General features: G+C 37.1%; 2 protein-coding genes across 2 annotated transcripts; both read right to left on the bottom strand.

Annotated features, from left to right (window-relative positions):
* Positions 1-1,794: 1,794 nt before the first annotated feature.
* On the bottom strand, positions 1,795-2,754 carry LOC101830336 (olfactory receptor 51F1). Its single transcript, XM_013116284.3, is given in 1 exon segment — positions 1,795-2,754. A coding segment is annotated over 1 exon segment (960 nt).
* An 8,126-nt stretch (positions 2,755-10,880) lies between these two features.
* LOC121134104 (olfactory receptor 52R1-like) lies at positions 10,881-11,840 on the bottom strand. The gene has a single exon (XM_040731731.1). The coding sequence runs from the start codon at positions 11,838-11,840 to the stop codon at positions 10,881-10,883; it is 960 nt and encodes a 319-aa protein (XP_040587665.1).
* Positions 11,841-12,314: the final 474 nt, after the last annotated feature.

Here is a 12,314-nt window from a genome sequence, read left to right as displayed (position 1 = left end):
GGTTTTGGCTGTCTCCTAAATCTAAAAAGTCACTTGAATCTATTTTTAGAAAGCAAGTATTTTTTGTCAGGTTCTTTATAAACTACTTATCAGTTGAAAATCACCAATCAACCTTAATTTTAGTTTGTTAGTTTGTTAAAGAAGCCATGTGAATCATTTATGACATTAATAGTACATGACATTTTATCAAAAGTAATATGAGTATGCTGATTTTGGTTTTATTTTCCTGTGATGAAGATAAGATATATATTGAAAACAGAATTTTCTGTCTTGCTGCCATTTAGCCCCAAATAAATACACAGGGCCTTGTATTAATTATCAACTGCTTGGCTGATAGCAAAAGTTTCTTATAGGCTACCTCTTTCTTAATTATTAACCAATTTCTACTAATTTATGTATCTCTGTGTCTTAGTTTACCAGTGAAGTCTGGGTCTCTTCCTTCCATGGTAGCTACATGGCAAGTCTTTGACTCTGCCTACAACCTTTCTCTATCTCTGTTAGGATTTCTCACATGGCTAAATCTTAATCTCCATTGGCCAAAACAGCTTTATTAATCAACCAATAAGAGAAACATGTATACACAGTATACAGAACGACATCCCCTATCATGAAATCCTTAATAAGCAAGTATGAAAAACAAGGCAACAACCTCTGCTCTAATATTCTTTGTACTTTTACTTGATGATCTCTTCTGGGGCTGGAGTTGCATTCCATTTATTAAATATAGAAATAAATGTCCCAGATTCCCCAAACTTTTCTTTTGACCGATGGGGAATATTCTTCTATGTATATGTTTCTCTTATTGGTTAATGAATAAAACACTGATTGACTGATTGGCCAGACAGCAAGTGACATAGCTGGGTAGAGTCAGGATATAAGCAAGGACAAACAGGAAATTTCTCTCTTTTTTGCAGAGATGCTGAGCAGTAATCACGTAGCAGGAAAAGAAGTTTCAGGTTCATCATTCCCCAGTAAGCCAGGACCACATGGAAATACATAGATTGGTAGTTATGGGTTAATAATTAAGACAGAGCTAGCCAATAAGAAGCCTAAGCCACCATCCAACAGCTTCATAATTAATATAAGTCTCTGAGTGTTCATTTTGGACTAACATAACAGTGGGACCAGGCTGGCAGGAAAGAATTATCATAACACTTGACTGTCACTTGATAATGACTTTTCTGAACTATTTATTCTTATCATTTATATTTTATATTGCTGTGAATGCAATAAAGTCAAATAGTTTGAAAAAGGTATGAAACATTTAGAAATGAGGCATGCATTCGTGGTGATGCATATTTTACTTCTGACCATGTAGCATCTCCTCTGAGCATCTGACAGAGTGTGTAATTCAGAAAATGGTGTCAAGGATATAGGAATCATAGATTAAAATATCAAATCTGCTCTATGTTAGATGTGTGGCCTAAAAACCTCTAGACTTTCATTTAACCATGGTAGATTATGGAATATATTTTGTTAGGCTATTATGAATGATAAGCAGAATATGTCTTGTGGATCATTAGTAGAAAACATTGCACAAAGCACAAAGCACTATTGAGTAATAGATTTATTTCTTCATCATTATTAATTACATTTCCAGGATAGATTGCAAAGCTCCTGGAAAGTCATGGTATACTTCTATTTTAAACATAACACATCTATATTCATTACACATTGCTAAATAAATTAAAATCTTGAAAACTCCCATATCTAATGGGGAATCTCCAACCACAATTGTTTTTTGCAACAAGAAAATCACACCAGGTTTTTTCAGTAATAAATAGTAATATCTGTTTATTTTGCAAGGAGCAAACTAAGGATAGCCTTTCTGATTTGTTTTGTTTTTACGCTATAAATGATGGGGTTGAGGACAGGAGGTAAAAGAAGATAAACATTGGCCATCATTGAATGAAATACTTTGGGGGCTGATTGACCATAGCGATGAATGAGGGACAGGCTAAACATAGGGATGTAGAAAATAGAAACTGCCCCAATGTGGGACACACAGGTGCCAAAGACCTTGTACCGTTCTACAGAGGAGGTAATAGTGAGGACAGAGCGAATGATCAATATATAAGACAAGACAATGCATGGAGTATCTACTCCTGTGGTCAGAATGAGATCAACTAATCCACATATACTGTTGGCCCGAGTGTCTGAACATGCTAACTTAATTACATCTGGATGATAACAGTAGGAATGGGAGAGGGTATTCACTTTACAGAAAGAAACAGGCTTAAGGAGCAAAAGTAGGGGAATTATTAATACTATAGTTCGCATAATCACTAGGAAACCCATCTGGATTATTCTAGAATTAGTAAGAATTGTTGTGTATCTAAGAGGGTTACAGATTGCTACATAACGGTCAAAAGCCATAGCCACTAGTACCCCAGATTCTATAAATGTGAACCCATGAAGAAAAAACATCTGAACAATGCACAAGTCTAGACTAATTTCTTTTGTGGGAAACCACAGGATCCTCAAGGTGGTTGACATGGTAGAAACAGTCAAACCCAGGTCAGTGGCTGAGAGCATGGAGAGGAAATAGTACATAGGTTCATGCAGACTATGCTGGGTTCCAATGATAAAGAGGATCATGCTGTTCCCAGAGAGGGCAGTGGCATAAAGACAACAGAAGGGGATGGAGATCCAAGCATGAGCAGACTCCAGGCCAGGAATGCCAGTCAACAAGAAGGCTGGTAATTTCTGTGTGAAATTGCTCAGGAATTCCATGCTGTCCTGCATTTATACCATTTGCCTTACCAATGCTCACATCCTAAGAAATAACAAATTGTATCGTCATAAAAAGTGTTTAAAACAATTTTCTGATTAAAAAACTACTCTAGGAAATAAATTATGTTTCTAGAAAACTTTTTAATCAGGCAATTATAATTAGAGATGTTTAGGAAAGACATTTTTTATCCTTAAACCAAGAACATATATTCATATAATTTTGCACATTTATGTATTATCTTTATATTCACAGACTTATAAGTCCCCCAAAACTGTGTGCATAGACAATCATTTCTAGGAATGTAGAAAATAGGAATGCTTCAATGTAAGAGATTCAGTTCCTAGAACACAGAAAAACAGGTGCATTGGATTTTGAGTATGCTATGTTTAAAGGGGGCAAGAGAAACGTACTTAAGAATGTTTGTGCATTGGGTGTGACACTCCAGATATAGATCTCTAGAAATATATAATTTTAATCCCACAGAATATATGAACAGGAAGGAGAGTGGGTTACTAAAAGAAAAGTAGTGTACACAGAGTATTGTGGAGGTTTAGGGGAAGGATCGTATCTCCTAAGCCATGAAGAGTCTGAATACTTTATGAGAACTATAAAAACAAAAAGACATGATTTCTGCATGTATATGTTAAAAACAGAGCTGAACTTCACGAACGGACAAGTCTAGTAAGTATTAAAACATTCAAATTTAGTTCACAGTATGTTAGGGATCTTGAGAAAAGCAGGTGTACTTGCTAACTGAAACTGACACTGAAGCAGGGCTTAGGCAATGGATGTAGAAATGTGGTGGTATTGTTTATATCATTTTCAGAAATGTAACAGTTAAGGCAATGATATTCAGAGAATGTGACTAATGGAGGCTGTAAGAGGTATGGAGCTGTTATGAGAAAGGGAGAATTTAGATAAACATAAAAATTCATAAACTGCTCACAGATACAGTAGACGGTGAAGAATTTTATACAAGGAGTGAGCGGATTCAATTGATACATAAAAGTCTGAAAGCATAGTGTAACTGAGCACAATAAGGAGAGTAACTAGGTTCTAGAAAGATGAGGTTGGGATTTTCATTGTCTCTACGGTGTGTCAAGTAGGTAGACTAATGGAAAGTCATGCCAGGGAGTTTTCATTCAATAACTACCGTTCTATCAGGGAATTATGAAGGGTAGATTTTGCTCTTTTCCAAGAAATATGAAGTGATGGATGTTAACTTGGATAAAATTAGACAAGCAGTTGATTCTACATGCATAATTATTTTAGAGCTTTATTCAATTAAAATTATGTTATATAAGTATTTTATAAAGTGACTAAAAATCAAAAAGTAAAGCAATATTACTTTGTTAAGGTTTTCAGTCAAATTTAGCATGAAATTTGCTTTAGGCTAATAAATATCTTGTAATTTTTTATTTATCATTCTTCTAATGCCAGTTTTCTTTTGTTAAATCTCTAATTTCATGAATTTCAACTCTGATTGGAATAATTACAATACATATCTATAAACTGCTTGATAATACTATATAGATCCCAGAGGTTAGTATAGAGTACTATTACCTGAACTTTCTGTAAGCCTGTCTGAATATTTGGGTGTAGATAATAAGTAAAGTATTCCGACAACATAGTGAGCATTTCTATCTTACTTACCAGGGCCTTGTAGAAATAGGAACTTTCTATGTCTTTGTTAGCAGATGTAGAACAAGCTATTAGAATGGAACATCTGGATTTTATAGTAAGTTTGAACTGAACTGTGGGATTATATGTAAGATGTGTATCTCTCTGGGGAAACTGACAAAGAAGAAACAACATGTATTAAAAATGCAAGTTATCACCATTGACTCCCAGAAGGTTTTAAGCTACTATCTCAAATGAACAGTGGTCCCAGGAGTATTGAATAATAAACAAAGGAAACCAAAACATTCATAAATAGTTTGCTCTCCATGTTGATGTGCTGTTTCTAGTACATGTTGTCACTCACTTTGAGTTCATATGTGCGTTACTGTATCTGAAAAAAGAGTTTCTTTATAGTTATCCATCATCACCTCTGGCACAAGCAATGTTTACACACACACTCTTTTCTGTGATGACTCCTCAGTCTTGTGGGGATGGCTGCTACCTAGATGTCCCATTTAGTACTTAGTGCTCAGTAATCTCTTATTATCCGAATTCCGACCAATTATGTGTCATCTGCTGTGAGTAGAAATTTTTCTGATGAGAGTTAATGAATGCATTCACCTATAGGTATACCAAAAAGCATCAGGAGTCATTTTAATACTATGCCCACTTACCAGAATAACAGTAGGTTCTCCCCTATGGCCTATGAAACATCTAGTCACAGGTTCTTGGCCTCAGTAATGATGCCAAGCATGGGTTCTATCTAGTTGAGAGGATCTTGAATCTTATCATAAAGTGGTCACTTACTCCCATATCATTTGAACTGCTATTGTACCCGGAGGCAATTCTTGCCAAGAGAGTTATTGTTGTAGCTCATGGAGTTCACAGACGAGTAAAGTTGTGCCTGGCATCTTCTACATCAATGAAAGGTATCCAGAAGTAAAGAAGCTTTCAGATGAGTACTTCATTAGATACGTGATGTTCTCAGTAATGGAGAGAGGTATATTTTAATTGTACTTAACTAAGGTGCCCAATGTGATACTTTGGCACATTATATACAAGGAGCCATTATCGGATCAGGGTAATTAGCTTAGGCATTACCTCAGACAATTATCATGTCTCAGTGCAAAAACTTCTCTTCTATGTATTTTGGTGTTTTGTGTTTTTGATTATAGAATAAGAATAAAATAGAAGAATCAGTTGACTCTGAGACTGAGTATGACAGTGAATTCATTCATATGTCTCTGCTTTTTAAAACTGTGTACATACTTATATACAAATGCAATCAGTTAACAAAGGCATGCAATTTACAAAGAAAATACAGATAACAAATGAAAATAGTAGGGAATTATATTTTTGAGTCACAGTTTTTGTCTTAAAGAGGAAGAGGTATAATGGGTCCTAATACAACACTACCATATTGCCCAGCCTCTAACCCTTCGCTAATTGTTAGCCACATAATTAAGATAAACTATTTTTATAAATGTTTTCTCAGTCACTCTCCTGGACCCATTAATTGCTACAATGCCTTGTTGGCTAATCTCAACTGATCTTGGTGTAGGGACAGTACTCGATCAACTTGTGTATTTTATCTGTTATTCTAATGAAAGGGTGAAGAGGAAATGGACACTCTTACTCTGTGTTGTCAGAAATGGTTTTGATAAAAACATAGTCTTCAGTAGAGTGAGCTTGCTGTCACTAGAAAATGGTGCATCATAAAATATCAGAAAATAGGATGGAGTTTAACCCTCCAGTAAACTGTGCTCCTTAGTGTTCCTTCACAATTACAAATTACTGAACACACACACACACACACACACACACACACACACACACACACACAGAGTGAGCATTTATTTGGTTCATGATCAGTTGGTTCCACTGTTGAGGTGTGATCATCTGGTGGATAATAGCGTATTACTAAATGGTGAGCAGGAAAGGAAAGAGTAAAAGAAAAACCTGGACCATGAAAAGACATTAGCTGCAAGGACAGAATCCCAGCCAGGTTCTGCTTCCAAACAAATGCCACTAACTGGAGAACAGTCCGTGGATCCATATGTCTGTGGGAGACTTTTCGTGTTCAAACCATATCTGGAATGGGTGGTTTTTAACTGTCTAAGTTGAGGCTATAGGTTTTTAGTTAAACATGCACAGAAAACATCAGTGTGGAGATTATCTGTGTTATTGTATGGACATTTGCTTGCTGACTGATATGGGCCAACTGACTGGCAGATTATTTTATATAATAATATAAAATTAGTAATTATGTTATCTTAACTAGAAACCACAGAATAGAATAAAAGAAATGGAGTAGTTTTCAAAAATGAAACAGAACTAGACCTAAATTATCAATCTTCCTGATGATTAACACATTTCCATGGGCTTAGTGTGTGTAGGGATAGTATGTTGGACAAGACTACTTACATTCCTACTTTAAAAAATTTCATTGATCCATGTCTAAAATCCATATATGAGTGAGTACATACCATGTTTGTCTTTTGGTGACTGGGTTACCTCGCTCAGGATGGTTTCTTCTGGTGCCATCCATTTGCCTGAAAATTTCAAGATTCCATTGTTTTTTTTTTCCACTGAGTAGTACTCCATTGTGTAAATGTACCACATTTTCTCTATCCACTATTCAGTTATGGGGCATCTAGGTTGCTTCCAGGTTCTGGCTATTACATATAACGCTGCTATGAACATAGTGGAACTGACATTCTTGTTGTGTGAATGGGCATTTTTTTGGTATATGCCTAAGAGTGGAATTGCTGCGTCTTGTGGTAGACTGATTCCCATTTTCCTGAGGAATCTCCATACTGATTTCCAAAGTGGCTGTACAAGTTTTCACTCCCACCAGCAATGAAGGTGTGTTCCCCTTTCTCCACATCTTCTCCAGCATAAACTGTCATTGGTGTTTTTGATTTTAGCAATTCTGACAGGAGTAAGGTGATATCTCAGAGTTGTTTTGATTTGCAATTCCCTAATGGCTAAGGATGTTGAGCACTTTCTTAAGTGTCTCTCAGGCATTTTAGACCCCTCTATTCAGAATTCTCTATTTAGGTCAGTCCCCCACTTTTTAATTGGATCCTTTGGTGTTTTGGAGACTTGCTTTTTTAGCTCTTAATTTCACTTAATTCTTCAATCACTCTTTAATATAGTGTTAAATGTCATATTTTGTAGGGATGGAGATTAAATTGAGATCCCCTTACTTGACCTTCTTCATGAAAGCTAGAGAGTCCATGAACAACTGAAGGGGGAATCATAGAAATATTTAGCACCTGCCCCAGCAATGAATAACAATAACAATTGAAGACAGGGTAGAAGGCTTTAAATAGGGGAAAGATGGTAGGGACATGGGGAGAGGGAGGAGTGGGTGAAGAAATTATTCTAAGAAAATGTCATAAGGATATTTACTTATTTAAAAACTAATACCAAATGAGAAATAGGCCCAGAATTTGGACAATTCCCATCCTGGAATGACACAGAGGTAGATGTGTGTCGTGGGTGATGAGTGTGGTTATTCACAGTTGTGTCAACAAATAATGATTGTGATACTAGCATTTGAGGCAGGAGACTACCCATTGCAGTGACTAAACAATAATAACCATTTTTGACATTGGTGAAAATTCTATCAAGTGAATATGAAACTATAAGAATAGGAATCCACTAATCATATGTCTAAAAAAACACACGTATTTCCTATAAGACCCAGAATAGCTACCATCTCTGTATTTTAAGTAACATTTCTGGGTCTCAGTTATAACTTTTCATCCTATTTCCAAAGGAAAAAAATCACTGCCTGAATGAGTGGGATCACATGTATTCCATTTGCATTGTTTTTCTCATTGGCTTCTCCTGTCTAGAAGATAAAATCTGAGCCCAATGCACAGTCCACATTCCCCTGTGTCTATGGATGCTCAATACATTATTACTGCTCAGCGTAACATCCTTGCTTTTGAATTGCCACTCTGGTGTTTCCCATCACTTGTGAATGAATCACTGTCCTCTAGACCTCAGGCTAATTAGAGAAATAATACATCCCTAAAATTCTAATTTTTTGGTGTGTGCGTGATTGTTTTATTCTAGTCAGATTTTTTTTTATCACTGTAACATGTTGATACAAATGAAGAGGAAGAAAGCACTACTTTGGCAAGTGGTTACAGAGTCAGGTCTTGCTCACTTAGCTCTGCTGCTTTGAGCCTATTCATCACAGCAGGCGGGTCCTGTTAACCTCCTGCCAGCTTGAAGACCATGAGAGACAATGAGCTGGGATTCTCAATACCCCCTAAAATGTCACCCCTCAAAGTCATAACATTCTACTGTGAGTCCCATTAGCTTCCATTGCCTTCAAATACTGCCAAAGCTTTAAACTGTGTGTCCTTCATTAGTATGCAAAATTTCTCTTGTCTTTAATCAGTAGCAAAATTGTACATGCATCAAAGCACTCTTTTAAAATAAATGTTTTTGTAATTCATTTTTGGTGAAATGTTTTTTATACATATTTATGTGTCTATGTACCATGGTCATGTAAACCTTATCTCTTTCTTTATTTTAAGATAAGTCTTTTAAAAATTAATTTATTACGTGGTCCTTGAGCATGACACCTCACTGTAAGGAATGGATTTCAACAAACTAGCTCATGTACCAGGTTTGTGTCTGTTCCTACTATGAGCAGCCTGTCTGATAGTCCAAAGCTTCACAACTGTCTCCCACATATGGAGAGCCTAGTTCAGTCCCCTGCAGTCTCCTCAGTTGTAGGTCTATAGTCCATGAGTTTCCACAAGCTTGGTTCAGTTGCCTCTAGATGTCTCCATCACGATCTTAGCCCCCCCCCTTTGTTCATATGTTCTCTCCTCTCTCTCTTCGCCTGGATTCCCAGAGCTCAGCCTGGTTCTTGGTTGTGGATCTCTGCGTCTGGTTCCATCAATTACTGGATACCGGCTCTATGAAGATAGTTGGATATTCATCAGTGTGATTACAGGAGTAGGCCAGTTCAGACAGCCTAAGTACTATTGCTAGGAATCTTAGTTTGAATCTTCCTTGTGGGTTCTTGCATGTTACCCTAGAACCAGGTTTCTCCCTAAGCCCATAGTGGATTTCTTTTCTGCTGTTCTTTCACTGTATTTCTCCATAATCCAGGTACACGAGCTAATTGTTAAAGCCCACTCTTCGTGGTGGGATGCCATGCTCAGTCTTAATGCATGGGAGAGGGGCTAGGCCCTGGCGACAACCTATTTTACCAGAATGTGTTGACTCCTCATGGTAGCCCTTACCTGTGAGGAGGAGTAGACTGGGGGTGGACTAATGGGGAGGTGAGGGAAGGTGGGAGGAGGCAAGGGGGTGGAGTGAGATGGGGAGGGACAACTGTGGTTGGAAAGTCATTTTAAAAAATGGAAAAAATAATTTATTTTTATTTGATGATCAATGGTGTTTTACCTGCATGTACATATGTGTGAGGGTGTCAGAAACCCTGGAACTGAGAGCTGCCATGTGGGTGTTAGGAATCCTGGGTTCTCTGGAAGAGCAGCTAGTGCTCTCAATCACTGACGTATCTCTCCAGTCCCAATGTAAACCTTACCTTAATTATTTTTTACGTAGCAAAATTAACCTGCAGCAATTAAAGATAAATATTTTTGCAAAAAATAAAACTATAGGGTCCTAAGCATTTTTTAACAACAGTGAATATTATTAGCATTTAGCTATCTTTATTAATAAACCCTTAAACATGTATATTCATTTTATAATTAACATCAAGAATTATGGAAATTAAATTTGTTTTTTCTAAAATTTAATAGCAAATTAGCAATTCTTCACATCTCTATTACAAAGAAAATAGCACCTAGTATTCAATCACATGTCTTCATTTGGTTTCATTTATTTTCCTCTCCCTCTTACTCTCTTTCCCTCATTTTCTTCTCTTTTTCATTCCCTATTTATTTCCTTCCTTTCTTCTTTTGCTTTATTTTATTGAGATAAAGTTTTTCTATATAGTTCAGACTGTCCTCAAACCCGCAATGTTGCTGCCTCAGATTCCCTGATGCTTTGATTATTGTCATGTGCCACCACACTCAGTCCCTACAGGATGAGTTGTGTGTTTTTCCTTTATTTTATATATCTGGATTCAGGCAGGACTTCAAACATGTCTATTCCTAAAAATATTTTTCAATAAAGATATTCCAAGATGGAATAAATATGTTTATTTTTAACTGTTTGATTAAATGTCTAGGTTCTTTTCAAATTGTGTGACCATCTATTTAAACCATGGCAGTCTAGTAAAATATTTATTAGTTGAACAGATGACAGGGAATACACATAAACTAAGCCTGTAATACACATCACATCCTTCAGATTGCTGGTTATGGGCACCATGAAATTCATTCTTCATTGTTTTGGAAGGTTTTCAGTCTGTAGGCTAGCTGTTGTCATAGGGATGACTTTGCTATGGTAGGTAAGAGACTGTTAACTGTTCCTCATCTGTGGCTACATCAGTGTGGGTAACTGAAGCATGGGTGCTGTGGTCCCTTCTTCAAACATCTTTTCCACAGCATCCTTGGATAACCCTGTCCCTGATCTGTTTGGTTCTAACTCCATAGATGATGGGGTTAAGCATGGGAGGAACAAGCAGATAGACATTAGCAAACATGATGTGAACAACACGGGGCACATGGTGACCAAAGCGGTGGGTGAGGAAGGTGAAAAGGGCTGGAATATATAAGGTTAAAATTACCCCAATATGAGAAGCACATGTACCAAAAGCTTTGAGGCGGGCTTCACCTGAAGGTAACCTCAGCACAGCTTTCAGAATCATCACATAAGATACACTGATGACAATTATATCAAAGCTAGCCACAGAGAATGCCACAAAGAGTCCGTATCCACGATTGACTCTGATATCAGCACACACCAATTTGAGCACAGCCATGTGCTCACAGTAGGACTGGGGAATGATCTTGTTGGGGCAGAAGGGCATCCTGGAGATCATGAAGCAGAAGGGGCTCACCCACAGCAGACCTCTGACCATGACAGCTACCCCAAGTTTGATGACTACAGACGTGGTCAGGATGCTGGAATGTCGGAGTGGGAAGCAGATAGCCACGTAGCGGTCCAAGGCCATAGCCATGAGCACCCCAGACTCCACAGAAGAAAAGGCATGTATGAAGAACACCTGGATGAGGCAGGCATGGTATTCAATCTTATGGTCATGAAACCAGAGTATGGCCAGCATTTTAGGTTGTGTGGAGGAGGACAGGATTAGGTCAGTGGTAGCCAGCATGGCCAGAAAGAGGTACATGGGTTCATGCAGGGTGTGGTCAATTCGGATTATGTGTAGGATGATGATATTTCCAGTCACTGCCATGATATACATGACACAGAATGGAAAGGCAACCCAAAATTGATAATTCTCCAGCCCTGGGATTCCAAGCAAGATGAAAAACATAGCATGAGAAGAGCTGTTCCTTGAAGCAAGCATAAGAGAATGGGTCATCTCTGTTCTCTGAGGAGTATAACAGCCAAGAATGATTATTTGCACTTGTGTAATATTACAATTTATTTCAATAACAAATTATAGTAAAATCATCTTTTACAATAAATAATATTTTGAAACATAAAATGATGCTACTTGATATTTTATTAGTACTTGTATTAGTCTAAATATTAGAACATGTCAGGTTCAGGGCAATTATTTCCTAAAGAAAAATACTCTCTTGGAAGTAAAATGTTTTAAGGGCAAACTGCTATGAGGAATTACCTGTAATAAGTTTTTTCAATTTCTATTTAACATATTACTTGGTTTATCTTTCACACAGTTACATTTATTTCCATGTTGAGTCATTTCAGCATCATTTGCTCATGGTAGAAAGGCAACATGGAATAAAGGACCACAGTAATTTATTCTCGTATTACCCTTCGTTATTTAGGACAATTATCATCTTGGTTCTAGCCTGAAAAAACCTAGAGC

Source organism: Mesocricetus auratus, unplaced genomic scaffold (genome assembly GCF_017639785.1).
Source record: "Mesocricetus auratus isolate SY011 unplaced genomic scaffold, BCM_Maur_2.0 Super-Scaffold_4256, whole genome shotgun sequence".
In the NCBI taxonomy this organism is placed as follows: Eukaryota; Metazoa; Chordata; class Mammalia; order Rodentia; family Cricetidae; genus Mesocricetus; species Mesocricetus auratus.
The sequence above is the reverse complement of the archived record's forward strand: the minus strand, read 5'-3'. Positions and strand labels throughout refer to the sequence as shown.

Bases quoted from the DNA above. Each gene is read 5' to 3' on its own strand.
- LOC121134104 (XM_040731731.1), bottom strand. From the start codon at position 11,840: ATGACCCATTCTCTTATGCTTGCTTCAAGGAACAGCTCTTCTCATGCT.